The sequence below is a fragment of the Amphiura filiformis genome, chromosome 6 (genome assembly GCF_039555335.1).
Source record: "Amphiura filiformis chromosome 6, Afil_fr2py, whole genome shotgun sequence".
Classification (NCBI taxonomy): Eukaryota; Metazoa; Echinodermata; class Ophiuroidea; order Amphilepidida; family Amphiuridae; genus Amphiura; species Amphiura filiformis.
Window position 1 is genome coordinate 28,152,074 of NC_092633.1, and position 19,663 is coordinate 28,171,736.

The 19,663-nt window shown below is 37.8% G+C and overlaps 1 protein-coding gene across 1 annotated transcript; it reads left to right on the top strand.

Annotated features, from left to right (window-relative positions):
- Positions 1–856: 856 nt before the first annotated feature.
- Positions 857–12,524, top strand: LOC140155221 (uncharacterized). The gene is made up of 8 exons (XM_072177973.1): positions 857–1,132; positions 2,612–2,871; positions 5,492–5,988; positions 6,854–6,971; positions 9,280–9,425; positions 10,849–10,972; positions 11,393–11,508; positions 12,332–12,524. Exons 3-5 carry the CDS (start codon positions 5,605–5,607, stop codon positions 9,354–9,356), a joined length of 579 nt encoding a protein of 192 aa, XP_072034074.1. The 5' UTR covers positions 857–1,132; positions 2,612–2,871; positions 5,492–5,604; the 3' UTR covers positions 9,357–9,425; positions 10,849–10,972; positions 11,393–11,508; positions 12,332–12,524.
- Positions 12,525–19,663: the final 7,139 nt, after the last annotated feature.

Here is a 19,663-nt window from a genome sequence, read left to right on the forward strand (position 1 = left end):
AAGTGCCCTTTAATACACATTTTATGGCAAATCATTAAAATTGATATTTTTGATATTTAACAGTACTTGAAGTAAACTTTATAAATCTGATGATTTATACTTAAAGTGTATGTAGGTGGGATGAAAACCCGACGATCAATTGAAAATTTTGACCTTTCGTATTGAAGATATGGATTTTTTTCCCAAAACACCAAAAAAAAATTAGGTCTTTTGGAAAAAAATCCATATCTTCAATATGAAAGGTCAAAATTTTCAATTGACTGTCGGCTTTTCCTCCGTGCTACATACACTTTAAGAATATATCATTAGATTTATATAATTTACTTCGAGGACTGTTATATATCAAAAATTTGAAAATATCAAATTTTTATAATTTGTCATAAAATTTGTATTATATTGTGATTTTCAAAAAATGAAAATTATTTGATATCAGAAAGACATGCTTCGTATTCAGAATGCAATTCGATAGGTCTGAGGTGCTCTCATGTCCCACAAAAAATACTGTCGAAACGCAATAAACGCTCATTTTGGATCCCTTAATATTTGAGACCAATTTTGCTGCCCATTTATATGTACACAGGCGGATCTGGGTTTTTTTTTTTGTATTTTTGTTTTTTTTTAAATAACAACTTCCTGATTTTCCGGTGCACGGGGTCGCCGGGGTGAATGAATTAAATGCTTAAGGTATTCTAGTACAATAGCTCTACATACACAAATGAACAAACACAATGGCTGCCTACAAATTAGACTAATGTCATCCGTGTGCTCTGGCGTTCATCTATCATTCACATTTAAATGTTCTGTCAAGGATTATTAGGTTCTGTATACCCGGAAGCATATCATATAGACGGTTGAGGTCTCGATAGTCTAAAATTGAAGTGACAAATAGTAGAAATAAGAACACTATATTGAAATTCTCTTCTTGATTTAATATTGCCATGGAATTGGAATCTATTTGGGCGGACTACTTTCGTGACAGAGGACATGTCGACGACATGCTGGACGACTCCTTTCTTGACAAAAATGGCCGTCTTACCCTGGCTTATCGAGATCTCACCAATATTCCTCCAGAAGTCGCAGAAAAGTTTGCAGCTCGGACGCAAGAATTAGATCTCAGCTATAACAGATTCTCGTATCCTTTTGTTCATTGTACTGTATATCCCGACGCTCAATTGACAGCGATGATACACTTTGCAAGTACCTTCCTCGGGATCTCCCCATTTCCCCCACCCCCGCTCCACCCCAACCCCGGGAGTTTGATATGGGGCACTATAAACTGGGATTCCATTAGACTGCGGAACTCAGTCCTCAATGATAGTCAGTCATTTATCTTTTGGTCGTTATATGACTATGGGATTCCATAGGAATTTACCGGTTGTGTGTTCCAGGTAGCGTGCAGCGTGTCGTGTAATCACCCGACCCGATGATACAACCGGTCTGGTGAATTATAGGGGGGCAAATATGTAGACAATGTAGACATTTATATAGCGCTTTATGCCGTAAACAGCCTCAAAGCGCTTTACATTTATTCCGCCGTTATTAGAATATGTCGGAACCACGTTTGCTGCCTACAAATGGCGCAGGGTTTATCAGTACAACGACTGTGATTACACCTAACAGCTTCCCATTGCACCTGGGTGGGGTGAGGCAAGTGAGACAAAGCGCCTTGCCCAAGGGCGCAACACGGTGGCGGGACGGGGACTCGAACCCACGCACGTCAAGCAAGCTCTCAGATGAGTCCAAGGCCGTAACCACTGAGCCACCGTGCCCTCAACGGAGGGAAGGGCAAGAATTTGTTGGCAGGCTGAAGGGGTGGGAGGGGCAAGCGATTTTTGGCAGGTTGAAAAGAGTGGGGGCAAGCGATTTTTGGCACAGATATTTTGGGGACCATTTCTATATTACGCCCTAGTAAAAAGGTGTAGGAAAACGTTAGGACCACATTCAAATATGCAAAATTTCCTGCTCGTTGCGTTCGCGTTTGGCGCGTCAAAAGGGGCGGGGCGAAGATTTTTTGGCACGGCCAAAAGGGGGGGGCAAGTGATTTTGGCAGACCATTTTGAAAATTCACCACCCGTGGTTCCGGTTACACATAATTATTGCACAGTCCCTAAAAAGAGTAGTAGACCAAAGTAATAATTTGTTTGAAGCATATCGGACATAATTTATATTTTCTTTGTATCGTATTGTTTTTATCAATAACTAATGTAGTTAATGAGCTAAAATGACTGAAAAAGCTAATGAATAATTTTTTGCCTATATTTTGTTGAAAATGCTCATTGAGCAAGTTAAAAATTGGACCCTGTGTACAAGATGTTCGATGACCCTATCCCGCCAAAAGCTATCCCGGTTCAATTGCTATCATGCAATTTTGTGTTCCCCATGAACTATATCTGATAACAGTGGTATCCCACCCACTTGGGCGACTGTTATATGAGCTTATATGGGACTGAGTAGGATGCCTCAACGATTGGTCAAAAAGTATCCAACAATCACCCCTCCCCACATACACACATAGTTAACGTTGTTCTTTATATTCCTCAAAAAGATGATAATTATCATGCAATGCCAGCAGGATTTTGTTTATAAAATTTTCCTTAACGATCTTAACTAGCAATCTTAGTTCCTTGCAAGATTTCACCAACATCCACACTCTTGTTTTAGACAGCAATGCCATCAAATCGTCGGTGAAATTCCGCATCTACCAAAGTTAACAACTCTGTGGTTAAACAAGAACAGCATTGTATATTTGACGGTGTTTATTGACAGCGTGACCGAAGCATTCCCCAAACTGAAGTTTCTAAGTTTGATGAATAACGTGGCAGCCCCGAGTTATTTAAATGGAGGAACACAAACGGAATACATGGAGTACAGGTATTTGTTTAGATTTTATGATAAACATCTAAAAATGGTTTCTCACTTGTTTCAATGGGCATAACCTTTCAATGAATGAAATTTGGTGTGATCGAGGTTGCAACGCACAGCGTCATCTAGTGTGTAATCATGATTCATGATAATGAGTATCTACGGAAGTAACTAAGGGCCACGCGGTTCTTTTGTATTTTTGTAAATCAGGAAGTCAAAATCTTGTGATTACGAATCCTAACTTCTTGTGTTCTTGACTTAGCCAGTGTGAAATAAAGAAATAGTAAAGATAAAAAAATAAAGAAATAGTTAAGACAACTCAGGATCTCATGAAATCTGTTCAATTTTCACGGCGTCAGTGTTTTAGCCCATCCACTTTTGTTATCTCGATATCCTATTTTCGTGACTTAAAGTCAGGAACTCAAGAACTCACGCACACACGCACGAGTTCGTGACTTTTGGACTTATAGTAGCTTATAGTCACGAAGCTAGGATCTCGAGATCCTAATTTCCTGACTTAGAGCTTGTATTACATCAATGATGGCCCATCATTTGATAACTATTATGAAGAGAAGTCACGAACTGGCTAAGTGAAGAACACGAAGTCGGGATTCGTGATCACAAGATCTTGACTTCCTGAGTTACAAAAAGAACCGCATGACCCTTAGTTACTTCCGTAAGTATCAACCATACATAATGTTCTCAAATTATAAATACCAGATTTATTAGATACAGCTTTGGAAGGGCGTCGAAATCAGATATGTAGTCTGACACACTGTAATTGAGGCACTTGAAAACAGTGACCAACAACACCTTAAAAATTATGTCTCCTCTACATAGCCAATGTAAGTGATGAAGACATGGGGTACCATGGTTTAACATAGGGTCTATGGTTGATGTAAGCAACATCAATGAAAACTGGGTCCTTAGGGTCTTTTTATCTTTTCAGTTTCCGTAACTCTATTGTTCAGATACGAAAACGCAAGGGATTCAGTAAGTTTACTGTAATCTGACTTCATTGTTGACTCTGAAGTACCAATCAGCTTATTTCAATAGAGGTAATTGCCTGTGTCAATAAAGCCCATAAAGGCTGGAGATAAAATAGTATTGAACACCGGTGTCCGACCGCTGTTTTAATGGTCTAGCGCCCTCTCGTGTTTGACAGTGATAAATTGATTCACATTATTATGACAAAATGCAAATCCGAATGAAAAGGTCCACTTTTTTCTGTAAAAACGTTGAAAATAAGCCCTTCAATCACAAAAGGTCCGCTTATGAGCCTGTCGCGCCCCATTGCACTTGTGCAGGGCCACAGTGTCGCCCTTCCCTCGTATCAATGTCTATCTCCCTATTTTGCTTCCTCCTGCCCCCCCCCATGATCAGGCTCCCCACTCCCTCCCCGATCCCTACTCACTCCTCTCGAGCTTTCTCTTTCTAGCCTTTCCGTCTCTCCCTCTCCTCTCTTTCTTCCTCAACCCCTCCCACTTTCGCTTGTTCAGTCTCAACTTAAGTATCCTCCCTCCCTCCCTCCCCCCTCGCGAAATTTATCAGTATGATCCATGACTGAAAATAAGCTCTGCAAAAATAAACATTTAAAATAAACCCGAGTCTTGCATATAGGCGCAACCAATTATCAGTTAGCTTGCCATGAATAGAATACATTATCTTTGCTCCAATGCAAATTCTTTTGTATTGCATTTCAATATAAAACATGATTACCAAATCACCACTTGTACGCGCCACATTGGGAGATATTTGACTATTTTAGACGCTCGTTTCATCGCCAATATGAAAGACTCATTGCTTATAACTTGGCAACATGGTCAGTATATATTTCAATGCAAGACTTTTTACGATCCACTTACGTCTAGGCGTAAGTACATATACACCAAACACAAGTCAATTGAAGCCGTACAATTTACCGCGAATTTAGGACCGTAAAATTTAGACTCTTCTTTTGTCTAGATTGGCACCCAACCGCACATCTCAAGGTTTTATGTAAAAAATCAATATAACTTACCAAAACGAAAACTGAAATTCACGAGCTTCAAATTTTCAGTAACTAACAAAAGGCTAGAATAAAAGATTGGTCATACCTGGGAGACTACCACTTCAGAATAACAATGACTTACAAAAACTATTACGGATACGGAAACAGAAACTGAAAAGATAAAACGACGGTTAGACTCAAAACAGGTGTACAGCTGTACATCGTCAGCATAATGCCAAGGTCAGCATAATGCCAAGGTCAGCATAATGGCAAGGTCAGCTAATTGTACTCAAAGTTTATATAACCACTGAATAGCTTACAACAACGACGACGAAGTTTACGCTGTTGTTGTTCAGGAGAAGGAATATGATGATGATGATGATGATGATGATGATGATGATGATGATGATGATGACGATGGTAATGACAGTGACGATGATGATCTGATGATGATGATAAATGCCAATGACAGTAACGATGACGATGACGTTGATGGGGATAATGACAATGACAGTGACAAGGACCATGACAATGACGACAATGAATGACGACGGCAAAAGAGGAAGAGCAGGATAGTGGCAAGTTCATTATGTTTAACCTTACGGCTTACGTGTCTTTATCTCTCCTTTATCTATGTAGGCATTACGTGATTAGCCAACTAACTGAGTTGACCATGCTGGATGACAAACATGTGAGTAAAGAAGAAAGAGTTGAAGCACAGAGGTTATACGTGGGATCAACACCAACTAATAATGAGGATACTGATGGCGGCAATGAATTTGAAGACTCTAATGTTTTTTGTTATCAAGTCGAATGACAAGAAAGAAATGGAAATGAGCTCAATTATCAACAACACGGCAGAAATTCAGTTTCCATCATCAAAAAATGCGACTAGTGAGAACACGCAAGGTGCGAGCGTTATGGCTGCATCATGTAAAGAAACAGATGGGTCAGATAAACTTCCACAGGCGTCAGCAGCAAAACATGAAACAGGAGATACTAAGCCGAATACCTTGAGTGCCAAAGACAAATTTAAGAAAGCTGCTCGCATACAAATTGATGCAGCTCGTTTGTATAGTCAACATGTAAAACTGACCGAGATGCAGACCCGGGTGCAGACCGCTTGGAGAGTACAGGTAATAGTCACTTGGCATTTCATTTTCGGGTACGAGGCGCGCCGAAGTTGCAATCAGGCCATGAATAAAGGGTGTGTCAAACCAAATGATGCAGTCAAAAAAAAAAAAAAATACCACACATTGGGCAACAACAATTCGTGTGTGAGTGAACATACCATCAGTCTGCTATGTTTTTCCTGCCTAATAAAAATTGTTGACGGTATTTCGTTTTACACCAGAAATGAACCCTTAATGACCTTTGACCCCATATCTATGTACAATTTAAAGACACTTGATCATAACAATTCATGTGTGCAAGTGGTGACACCATTTGTGAGATCGAGAGAAGAAGCATGTGAAATAATTACGTTTTTGCCCACTATGTCCCATTCGTGACCTTTATCTCGGCGAGTTTTGTTCCTGTGTGACCTTTATCACTGTAGGTTTTACGCGGCATGTATGGTCTGGGGCCCTGATGATTGTGACCAAGTTAGGTCAAAATCGGTAAATGTGAGTGCTATAGCAAATTTAATGTTAAGGTCACTCAGAAGAAAAAGATCCTGTACGATAAAAGACGCGGCGTGTGTAAAAATGAGTACAAAAAAGTTCGAGCCTTTGGTACTTTAAAACCAGCATATTGTCGGGCGTAATCGTGATCGTTTACAATGCTTCTTACCCCATATCATAAATTGTGATAATCTGTATCGAACGTTACAGCAATTGTTAGTATGAAAAAGAGCTGGTTCTGTTTTCGTCCAAATTCTACTATTGGTTTCAAATGACATTTTACTGTCGAGACTCTGCGGGTAGGTGGACGTGTGGGATAGACTGCAGTGTTAACTTCATTAAAATAAAGTTCATCTCATGAAAACTCCTTGTTCCACAGGATGACTTTTCAGAGTCAGATACGGATGATGTGGATAATGTCGAAGGAGGTCACCAGAACCAACATCAAGAAGAAGAAAACGTGATATTTGGAGACCTAACAGAAGCTCAATCTCAAGGTAATTAAGGATACTCAGGTGCGACTTTGAGGCCTTTGCTCTTGCTATGTATTTTATAAACATGTGATATCGTAACTCATTTTTATTATTATTATATTCAATTGTTATTAATAAAGAACATGATATCTTAAAATAAGTATGACGTAAGTAGGAATGACACGAGAGCATGGTTAATTGACTTGTTCGTTAAATCCCATAAGCCTTTGCGGGTAGACATAAGATGTCGTCACGCCGATTCGCACATCGTTACTGCGTACTTCACGGCTTTGAAATGCGCAGTAGCAATGTTCACTGAACGATGTGCGCATCGGCGTGACGTCAAATGACGACATCTTAGGTCTACTCGTGGGAATTTACCGACAAGGTCAATTGTTTTTGAAAATGCTGATTAACTGCGCTCTTTGCAACAGATCTATTAATAATAATAAAAGAATAATTATTTACCGACCCGAAAGGCTAAAAAATCGAGGTCCAATAGACCATTCCTATTACTGTCAGTTTCCTGCCGTTGGTGGAATAAACCTCACTTTTTTGTTAAAATTATATTTATAACAATTAGCACAAGGCCAGGCATATCCAATATTGAAAACACAATAAATTGAAGGATTGCCCTTACATAATCAAGACATTTCTAGAAAATACATATAGGCTAATCAAGACAGAACAAAATAAAACAAAAAATAAATTACGGCGAACTGGTTAGAGGAGGTGAGACAGGAATGGCCAATTTGAAGGCTTGGAGGGAAGAAGTATTGAAAAGGGGACTGGAAAGATCTATGAATGAAGCCGATGATTTTGCGAGCTTTTTTGCATATGTGAAATTGCAGAAGACACACGTTCAATGGGCAGGCTGTTAGAGTGAGATTGAGATCCGGAAAAGGGTCCTTCTTAGTGGAAATGGCCATGACTTTTGTTTTGGAGACATTGGCAGAAAGGTGATTAAGGGATTGTCAGATTGGAAATCAACCAGACGGAGAGAGTAGTGTCGACAGCATAAAGAACAAGAGAACTGTTAAAAGAAAAGGAAGAAAGACACAAATCATTAACATAGACAAGAAACAACAGAGGCCCCATGGCAGAGCTCTGGGGAACTCCGGAAACAACAGGAATAGATTGAGAGTCCACACCACGGATAGCAACCAACCGGGACCTGTTGGACTGGTAAGACCTGAACCATGAGAGGAGTGGTCCGGAAATACCAACAGAGGACTGTGGTGACGCGGTCAAAGGCTTTGGATAAATCAAAAAGAGCCATGGCGATGCTTTTGCGACCCTCAAGGTGATTGTATCATAGAGGGCAGTTAGTAGTGCATCCGTGGTGGAACACTTGCGTAAGAAACCAAACTGTATGTTGGTGAGAACGTTATTGCTGGTGAGGTGCTGCAGAACTTGACCATGAATAACTTTCTCCAGAAGCTTACTGCAAATTGGTTTGGCCTGTAGTTAGGCAGCGTGAGGATCCCCAGACTTGAAAACAGGGATCACTCGAGATAGATTCCATGCATCAGGAATCCGGCCAGTTTAAGAGGATCAAGTTGAAAATATTAGGAAGAATAGGCGAGACAGTAACCACAGTGCTTTTCAGCATGAGGCTTGTGATTCCATCAATAATTCCAGCGGCTGAGTTGTTGTTAAGCTTGGAGATTAGTGGTGGATGTCATCGCTGGAACAACTGCAAAGAGAGATAAAGGAAGACATGTCACAATGGAGAGTTGAAATGTCATAAGTATTGGAGTCATTGAAACATTCGGAAAAGAAATTACAGAAAATATTGGCAATTTCAGGCGAAGTGGTACCAGACGTGCCGTTATGGTGAACACTATTAGGAATTGGAGATTTACCTGACCTGGACTTGCAATAACTCCAAAAACGTTTGCTAGGAGAATCATTGTCAAGGAGATTGTCAAAGAAAGTTTGTTTGGCATACTTAAGTTCGTTACGTATTTTGTTTCTGATAATTTTGTATTTAACATATAGATTTCATTTTTTTTTTTCTTCCATACCCTAAAAAGAATATGTTTCTTGCGACACATTTTTCGCAAGTCCCCATTTAACCAAGGTGGATTTGTTGATTTGCATGAGACAGTCCATTGAGGGACATATTCAGTAAAAACGTCAGTGAAAAAAGTATGGAAGTGATTCCAAGCACAATCAACATCCTCCCTTCGGCGAGATGATAATTTGACAGCATATATTTCAAACAAACAAACAAACAAATATAAATAAATAAATAAATAAATTAAAAAAAAAATGAATAAATAAATATTTCTTAAATTATTAACAATGTATACTTTATATACTTGTGTAGAAATAAAGTGGACCTTTCAAACCTATCGATATAATGATTCCAAGAATGCGATTTTAACTAAAACCTACGAAAAGTGATGAGGGCAATTGGGTGGAACTTGTCGGAGAAAGAGTATATCGAGATGCAAGCCGAAATGGACCCAGGAGGTAAGCTTGTATTTATTTGTATATTTATTTATTTATTTAATTATTTATTTATTTAATTATTTATTTAATTATTTAATTATCTATTTATTTATTTATTTATTTATTTATTTATTTATTTATTTATTTATTTATTTAATTATTTATTTATTTATTTATTTATTTATTTATTTATTTATTATTTATTTATTTATTATTTATTTATTTATTTATTTATTTATTTACATTGCAACTGACGAGTGTGGATGGGTCAAACCATCCATACGAAACAAATTTGTATTGCGATGTGGTAATTTCATTTGTATAATATTAATATATTTATTTATTTATTTATTTATTTATTTATTTATTTATTTATTTATTTATTTATTTATTTATATTTATTTATTTATTTATTTATTTATTTATTTAACTATACAGGATCTTTATCCTTAATGCCCGTAATTGCTCCGTTTAATGTCATATTTGACCATTTTAGCTTAAAAGGGCATTTCGTGATCCACAGCCTCATCCCCCCACTTTTCTCAAAAAAAGTTGAGATTTTTATATCACTAGAATACTCTGGCTACATCATGTTTATGTACAAAATATTTCTTGCAGATTAATTCGTTTAGCAAAGATATCGCGAATTTGAAGTTCGTTCTGGTGCACCAGAACGAAATTACAACGTATTGTCTATGGAGCAGAGAAATACACATAATCATGCGTAACTCGCAAAATCGGAATCAACTGAAATTTTTGGAATATGCTTTTTTCGTGGATATGTACTGAAACATGTCATAAAAAGAGGATGCTAGGATCACGAAATCCTCCTTTAAAACAAATTAATTTTGCTGACTTTTGCTACGTATGCGCGTTCATTTCGTACGTGAAAAATATTCGATTCTAGTTGAATATTAGCGACCTCGTTGCATTACAGGAGAGTGGTTTTGAATAGTTGGACAGACGTACGATCAAGGCGTATGGGAATTGCAATGACTCTGTCGATCAATATGAAGACGACATTGCGGTCTTGTCAAGTTTGAGAGCATTATGCATGGCTGACCATGCTGACGTCCATTCATGACGCTGCAACTATTTTAATAGTACCAAATTTCATTCAATAAATTTCTCCGTCAGTCCAAGCTTTCATATAAATTTTCTTGCTTTTAATCTGGTTATAACTACTCAAGCTAATGAAAACTTTGATGAGAACTACCTGTCGATTGGCCAAAAAGATTGGATTGGATTATCGATTGGACCAATCAGCAACATTGTTAGAATAATTTCACGACGCAAAAAAAATTGGGGTGAATTATTTGTAAAGTTTCATTCTGATTGGTGATTAAAGTGAAGATATCACGTAATTGACCAATCAGAGGCAATGTATAGATCGACAGGTAGTGCTAAGGGAGTTAAGCATTATAAATATTGACTTCTATTGCAGCAACAGGAACAATTGAATACAAAGACTTCCAGAATGTACTCAGCCGAGGAATGGTCATGGATGTTGACTTCGATATAATGGATGCTTTCCAATTATTAGACCAAGACGGGGATGGTTCCATAACGTACGTTAACTATTCTTACTCTCTATAAATGTTACAAAATGTTGCCCGATAATCTTCATGCTCTTCCAGCTAACCCGGTTTTAACATTCATTTTTCATTCGTTATATTGTGTAGCCCTGGACCCAGTGCCGTGAACGTTTTTAACACGTTTTTGTGTTTGCTGGGATATCTCATTAACTAATTACATTTAAGTCTCAAAACTTTGTGAATATAGAGTTTCATTCATAGATTTTGAAAGTTTATATAACTCATTTTGCCCAAAAATCGTCATACGACACTATGCCAAAACAGCGACGATTCATTTACTTTATTAGCAAGGCTGGAGAGGCTGTGACTGGCCATATCGGTCAGAAAGTAATTGAAGGTTTGTTTTGTTTGTTAATTTGTCACCATTTTTTAAAAATGCACATTTCTCTTCAGGTGCACTGAATTTCGCCACATCATGAGGGCCGCTATGAGCGATTTGCCCGAGAGCGAGTTGCAAGAAATGATTGAAGACATGGATCTTGATGGGGACGGCCAAATTGACTACGAAGGTAAAATGGATTCATGGATCTGGGTATATGACCCGGTCCGCGCATCCGCGGGTATTCATGCTCGTCGAAAATTTCGCGAAATAAGTGGTGTTTTCAGATGAAGAAACGCGATTCGCGAAACACACAAAAAAAGCTGGTGTTTTTTAAACCACATGTTCGCGAAATTGAAAAAAAAGGGTATTTTCATCGAGCAGCCTACGCGTTTCTGCCAGAAAAGGGTATATTAGAAATATCGTTCGCGTTTTAGCGAAAATAGAGGTATTGTCGAAGGGTAAATAATTCGCGAAATCGCTAAAAAAAGGGGTGTTTTCCCCTAAAAACTTCGCGAAATGAGATGCAAAAGGGGGTGTTTTTAAAGTTCACCGACAAGCATGAATACTCGCGGATGTGCGGAGTGCGGGGACCGGGGTTTATGATTGGGTAATGACGAATATCATATAGCCCGTGCATACACTGACGTAATGACCATAATGGCCTCATCCCAATGCCATAAACCTGAATTAAACAATTATATTGCAAAATTTGACCTCAAGTTACAGAGTATGAGCTTTTGTACCCAAATTTTCAAAGGTCATTTAATATATGTACAAGTGTATTGGGGTTAAAGACTTGTGCCCTGATAGATTTGCATGTTGGGGATCCTTAATGAGAATGAAATGATGGGTGTGTGTGTGTGTGTGTGTATTAGCCTATAGTGTGGGGCGGGGTGTTAAACAACGGGTGCATTGATAATTTTTTTTAATAACATTTATCATTTATCTAGCTTATCAATAGTTTTTGAAAACTAGCATGTCAAATGTTCTACTTTGTATTTTTATTGTAGAATTTGCCAGTCTGGTGAAGGTCAGCAGAAATTTTGTGCCGTCGGGTGTCGATGCTACCGTTACATCTGATGATTGGTTCGTCAACGATATGGATAACATAGAATAGGCGAAGGCCTACACAAAATAACGAGTACTTAGTGCACATGACGTGCTACAGGACCACAACAGTATTATATACGCCAAAATGAAAATGTATTTTTAGAATAAAAGTATATTTAATGCTAATTGATTGCCAGTGGCGGATTTAAGCTGTTTTTTTTTTACCTTAGCCAAATGGCATTTGGCTAAAGGTCTCTTTTTCTTAGGTTCTGATTCTTTCTTCTACCAATCGCATAATGAGCCATCGTAGCCATATGCGTTTGTCAATTTTGACGAAATTCGGTTATTATGACCATTGGGGGTGCCACAAATGTCATGTGAAAATGTCTGGCGCAAATGTCATGTCAAGGTCATTATAGCCCAAAACGTGTTTTCACTTATATGCAGTTTCTAAAAGGTTGTACACAGAATTGGGGTCAAAGGTCATTTAGGGTCATTTCCGGCATGTAACCAAATACCTTAAATCGGCCATCGTAACCATATGCTTTTTGCCATGTTGACCATAGTTGAGCACTAGGACCATTGGGTATTGCCAAAAATGTCACGTGATCATTTGCGGTCAAAGTTCTTCCACTTACGGACAATGACCAAAAACGTAATTTTCACTAAAATTGACAAAAATAGGGGGCCCTATGACCCCCCCCCCCCTGATAAATTTGCACACAAATATGTCATCCATACAGCAAAGATATATAGTCCTTACAAGCCCATTGTGGTTCAATGAGCCATGTAAAATTGGGCTGATCATTCCTTATTATGTGTACTTTAAAGTATACATTATAGTTAGAATATGTATGTCCTTGCAAGGCTGTGTAAAGATAGGTAAACAATCTTTACAGAGCCTTCCAAGGACATATATCAGGTATTTACCTAGCTGAGCTAGGTCCTGTTTTTCTATCCGATTCTTCTTCTTTATTTCTTTACCAAATACTTTCATAATGCTGCTGCTCCCGTAAATTACATAGTAGGCCTACAATGTCGTCACCACCATGAACCATAGGCTGGTGGTACAAATGCCGCATGAACAACTCTAGGTCAAAGGTCATAAAAAGATCAACATCACTGGCTAAGGGCCGTGCTCTGTGAGCACAATGTCTAGTTTTTTATGTTTTTTTTATTTTTGCTTTAATTGTTTTGTGCAAGGTTCAAAGGTGCGGTGGGTAAGATAGTAATGGAAAGGTTATGCCCGTGCGTGCAAGAGGTCATCCAATTTGTGCCCGCATTTGTTATTCGTGGGTTGCTCAGGCCCGGTATGTGACACACCTAGGGCCATGCCACGAAAAGTTTAATTTTGCCCGTTTGGCCCGAGCAATAAGATTTTGAACCAAAAATGCAGTTTTGGTCAAAATTCAAAAAACTGTTCATTTAAAAAAATTGATACCATAAATGTATTCTTTGACTCGTGTCCGTTCCACAATTATACTTGACCATATAAGGGAACAAACCAAATGATCGATGACGTCCTAGTTTCGTTTAGGGGGAGGGGGTAAAAAATACTCGATTACGTTTGTAAAAAAAAACGTCGGTCTGAAGAATGTGTCATTATATATTTTTATGTTTTTGTATCGTTTAAAATGTCTACTAATAGTAATAAATCAATGCAAAAAATCGTATCTGCGGTGATATGACTTTCTTGTACCATTCTACATAAGTTAACTAAATACAAGATACAAATACAATTTCTTGCGTAAGATAAATATCATCTCAATTATTAAATTTGATAGCGGGTTCGCCGTCGGACAAGTTTGGAACTGTCAAGCTTTCGTCAGGAGTAGCTCTGACCTCATCAGGACAAAGTACCTATAAATGAGATATGCACCCCTTGCCTACTAATGGCTCTAAAAAGAGCCGTTCACAGAAGACTGCCCCGGGTCAACAGAGAACAAGCAGACCCGCCTACCTGCTCAAGTAAATGTTTGGTGGCTCAGAAAAGAGCCGTTCACCGAAGACTGCCACTGTCAACAGAGAACAAGCAGACATCGCCTATCTGCTAGAGTAAACGGTTTGGTGGCTCTGAAAAGAGCCGTTTACTGAAGACTGCCCCTGTCAACAAAGAACAAGCAGACCTCCATCCACATTGTTGATACTAGGGGTAACCCTATCATAGGCCCCATTCATTGTCCGTATACATTTAAAAAACGACCCAAAATTTTAAACATTTCATTATTGCATTTCTTGCAGGGAGGGAGGGAGTCGGCCGAGAAACGAAACTAGTTACGTTTAACGTCATCGATCTTTTGGTTTGTTCTCTAACTAGATACCAGCCTTAATTTGAAATATTGCAATCAATAGTTATTACAAATACCATTAAGGGGGTACTACACCCATTGATTTTTTTTTGCATTTTTTTGCATTTTGTGAAGAAATTACAAAAAAAAAATGTACAAAGTGGTATGCAAAATGAAGGGCAAATCTTCTCGTTTTATTGGTGGCATCGGTATCAATGTAGATTACATGCTTTTGAAGATAGAAGCCAAAAGGAGGTACATCACTGATGATTTAAATTCACTTCATTTTGGAAAGCTTACTATCAACGGATTTCGTTAAAATTTTGGATATGTGTTGCTAACACATGAGGGAAATAAAGTTGATATGTAAAATGGGAATAAGTGGTTCCTGATTTCTTTTATGACTTCATGAACTTGGTGCTCCACAACTATCAAAAAAGGAACTGGTTAAAATGCTTCTATTTTCAATGTTGAGCTATATTTTGTATTTTTAACTTGCGACATTATTTCACTGAAACTTAATTAAACAGGTTACCACAACCATGCTACAGCAATGTTGAAAAAAATTGTATTTCTTGTCACCTATACCACCATATTGGGTAGTTTTCGGTAAGCTTAGCTTTTGTGATTTTGGTAACTATTTTATACTTATTTGTGAAATCCGTCTCAACTAGGCATTCTAAATTGTACTCACCATTTACATCCCAAGGTATATTAGTATATCCACCTTGCACTTCTCGATATATATCCAGTTAAAGACAGAATATCAAAATTATGCCTCATTATGATAGCACAGACTCTCACATGTGTATTCAAAATTGATGCTTAAATTTGACCTGAACCAATTTACCTATAACCTGACATACGGTGACCTAATAGCCTTTTCTGCTCCTAACAACACATTATATAATTAAATTGACTAATGACTATACATCCATTGTATAAGTGTTTATTTAATTTATTCAGTGCGGGATTCAGTGTTATATCATGGTTATATTTTGCATGCACCACTAGATTTTCTATAGAGCGTATAACAAAGGATTTAATGTATTCTATTCATGTACTCTACTTGAACATGTTCAAAAGAATAAATTATGGTTTGTTATGAAACACAGATCTGAGTTACTAGGTTACAGTAAACAAAAAATATATAGGGCTAAAATGACTTACTAAAATGATTCAAATGCACTTTGTATGTAGATATATTTTATAAGTTCAGGACATGAGGTGATGAACATATTTATGTACGTCATAAATTTGCAAGAAAAAAAAGAAGAGGGGTACTGATGAAAATCAGGGTGTTATTCCCCCTTAATACATGTACTGTACAAATTTGCCTAGGCATTATGTGTTTTGACTTTGGCACATACAATTTGATATTTAGTATGTCCTAACTAGTTTTTGATGGTAAAAACAAAAGGATTTCAGTATCAGTAGAATGCACAGTGGCCGCCACTGATATTGATGAAAATGTATTTGTATGATTTTTTTTATTTCAAGAGTAGTAGTTTTCTTTTATATTAGTGGTTGCTTGTTTATCACATTTTGTTTATTTTTGTCATGGTAAATAAAATAGTTGAGTAATCAATCAATTGACTGATTATGTGTTGTGCCCCTTTGTGTTGTGTTTAAAAATTTAAAAAAAATTATAATAAGTGTTAAAAAAGTTTTATGACTTTTATTTATATTAGAGTCACGCGGTAGCCGTGACCAGCAAGTTTAAAAAAAAAAGACTGATAAAGAAGTCTAATAACAGATGCTCCCGCGAGACTATATTTACACCTAACATTAAAACACTTGACTTCTATTGTTCGATGTTATTTTTCGCTGGGTACAAAATGTATCTAAAACCATGCTAAATGTTATTTACAGTCCCAGGTGTAATATCTTGACAACTTATTAATTCCAAAAGGGCCACCAATCCTACAGTCAATCATTGTTCGTAATAAACAAATCTACCAAAAAAACGTTGACAACGTAAAGAAAGCAGCAAGTTTAAAAAGCCCCCACCTCGGCTCACTTTTTGAAACTTGGTCCCATTTGAAAAAGATACTGATTTAAACTTTGGTCATAATTATCAACTTAAAACACAAAGTGTTATGTATCTTTAATGTGCCGATGCGATATTAAGTTGTTAGCATTCTGGAACGATCAGAAATGTTATTGTTCTTGGCCAATATCCTATATAATTATGTTTTTTGAAAAAGATACTGATTTAAACTTTGGTCATAATTATCAACTTAAAACACAAAGTGTTATGTATCTTTAATGTGCCGATGCGATATTAAGTTGTTAGCATTCTGGAACGATCAGAAATGTTATTGTTCTTGGCCAATATCCTATATAATTATGTTTTGTTAAACGAATAACAAATAGGCATGTTAATGGCAATAATGCTATTTTAAAAACACCGATTTGCTGTTGATATTCAAAATGGGACCAAGTTTCAAAAAGTGAGCCGAGGTGGGGGCTTTTAAACTTGCTGCTTTCTTTACGTTGTCAACGTTTTTTGGTAGATTTCCTTTCTTTTTATGAATGAAGCCGAGTAGCTCCAAGCTTGAAAAGTCATCCGGTTACGAAGTACTCCATAAGACGAAGAAAGCGAAAAATAGAAGTTTGAATAATATTATCCTTGATTTATGACAATAAAAAATACGAGTATATGTAGCTATACCTATAACTAAAATCTACGTGGTTCTTTGTAGCCCTGGGGCAATCTAGTTGGATATCCAAATTTCGCCGTTTGTGGTTCTTTGTAGCCCTGCAGGCAATCTAGTTGGATATCTCTACTGAGCGGCGGTTGTTGGCGGTCTTTCGCGGTTCATGGTATTCCTTTATTCTTCAAGCCCTGTCCTCTATCGGGGCTAATTTATTGTTTAAGCTTGTTGGATATCCATATTTCGCGGTGTGTGGTTCTTTTAGCCCTGCGGGCAATCTAGTTGGATATCCAAATTTCGCCGTTTGTGGTTCTTTGTAGTCCTGCAGGCAATCTAGTTGGATATCTCTATTGAGCGGCGGTTGTTGGAGGTCTTTCGCGGTTCGTGGTTATAATTTTCCTTATTCTTCAAGCCTTGCCTCTATCGAGGGCTAATTTATAGTTAAAACTTGTTGGACATCCATATTTCGCGGTGTGTGTGGTTCTTTTTAGCCCTGCGGGGCAATCTAGTTGGATATCCAAATTTCGCGGTTTGTGGTTCTTTGTAGCCCTGCGGGGCAATCTAGTTGGATATTTCTATTGAGCGGCAGTTGTTGGCGGTTTTTCGTGGTCTGTGGTTTTAATTTGTAGAATATCCATATTTCAAGATTTGTGGTTCCTGAGTCCTGCGGGGCAATCTAGCTGGATATCCAAATTTCGCGGTTTGTGGTTATTTGTAGCCCTGCGGGGCAATCTAGTTGGATATCCCTATTGAGCGGCGGTTGTCGGCGGTCTTTTGAGATTTGTGGTTTAAATATTCCCATTAATTTCGGGCAGCCCCCTCCTCTACATCCCGAGGATGCTTATCAATAATTTAAATTATACGGTGTCAAAATTACTATTACTTGGTATGATAATTGATCTTACCATGTTGACTTATATTGTTTGTTAAGGCAACTTTCGCGGTTCGTGGTTATAATTTCCCTAATCCTTCAAGCCTTGCCCTCTATCGAGGGCTAATTTATAGTTAAAACTTGTTGGACATCCATATTTCGCTGTGTGTGGTTCTTTATAGCCCTGCGGGGCAATCTAGTTGGATATTTCTATTGAGCGGCAGTTGTTGGCGGTTTTTCGTGGTCTGTGGTTTTAATTTGTAGGATATCCATATTTCAAGATTTGTGGTTCCTGAGTCCTGCGGGGCAATCTAGCTGGATATCCAAATTTCGCGGTTTGTGGTTATTTGTATCTAGTTGGATATCCCTATTGAGCGGCGGTTGTCGGCGGTCTTTTGAGATTTGTGGTTTAAATGTTCCCATTATTTCGGGCAGCCCCCTCCTCTACATCCCGAGGATGCTTTTCAATAATTTAAATTATACGGTGTCAAAATTACTATTACTTGGTATGATAATTTATCTTACCATGTTGACTTATATTGTTTGTTAAGGCAACTTTCGCGGTTCGTGGTTATAATTTCCCTAATCCTTCAAGCCTTGCCCTCTATCGAGGGCTAATTTATAGTTAAAACTTGTTGGACATCCATATTTCGCTGTGTGTGGTTCTTTATAGCCCTGCGGGGCAATCTAGTTGGATATCCAAATTTAGCGGTTTGTGGTTCTTTATAGCCCTGCGGGGCAATCTAGTTGGATATTTCTATTGAGCGGCAGTTGTTGGCGGTTTTCGCGGTATGTGGTTTTAATTTGTAGGATATCCATATTTCAAGATTTGTGGTTCCTGAGTCCTGCGGGGCAATCTAGCTGGATATCCAAATTTCGCGGTTTGTCTAGTTGGATATCCCTATTGAGCTGCAGTTGTCGGCGGTCTTTTGAGATTTGTGGTTTATATTTTCCCATTAATTTCGGGCAGCCCCCTCCTCTACATCCCGAGGATGCTTTTCAATAATTTAAATTATACGGTGTCAAAATTACTATTACTTGGTATGATAATTTATCTTACCATGTTGACTGTAGCAGTGTCCAAAAATTCTGGATCAGTATGATTTGCAACTAATTTTCGCTATGAAATACCGCGTGAAATGGAAGCAAAAATATTTGTTTATTACGAACAATGATTGACTGTAGGATTGGTGGCCCTTTTGGAATTAATAAGTTGTCAAGATATTACACCTGGGACTGTAAATAACATTTAGCATGGTTTTAGATACATTTTGTACCCAGCGAAAAATAACATCGAACAATAGAAGTCAAGTGTTTTAATGTTAGGTGTAAATATAGTCTCGCGGGAGCATCTGTTATTAGACTTCTTTATCAGTCTTTTTTTTTAAAACTTGCTGGTCACGGCTACCGCGTGACTCTAATATTTTTGCTTCCATTTCACGCGGTATTTCATAGCGAAAATTAGTTGCAAATCAT

Excerpts from the sequence above, each read along its gene's own strand:
- LOC140155221 (XM_072177973.1), top strand. The coding sequence starts at position 5,605 with ATGAGGATACTGATGGCGGCAATGAATTTGAAGACTCTAATGTTTTTT. Across the intron at positions 5,989-6,853 it reads AGACCGCTTGGAGAGTACAG|GATGACTTTTCAGAGTCAGA; the intron begins GTAATAGTCACT and ends CTTGTTCCACAG. Across the intron at positions 6,972-9,279 it reads AACAGAAGCTCAATCTCAAG|AAATAAAGTGGACCTTTCAA; the intron begins GTAATTAAGGAT and ends ATACTTGTGTAG.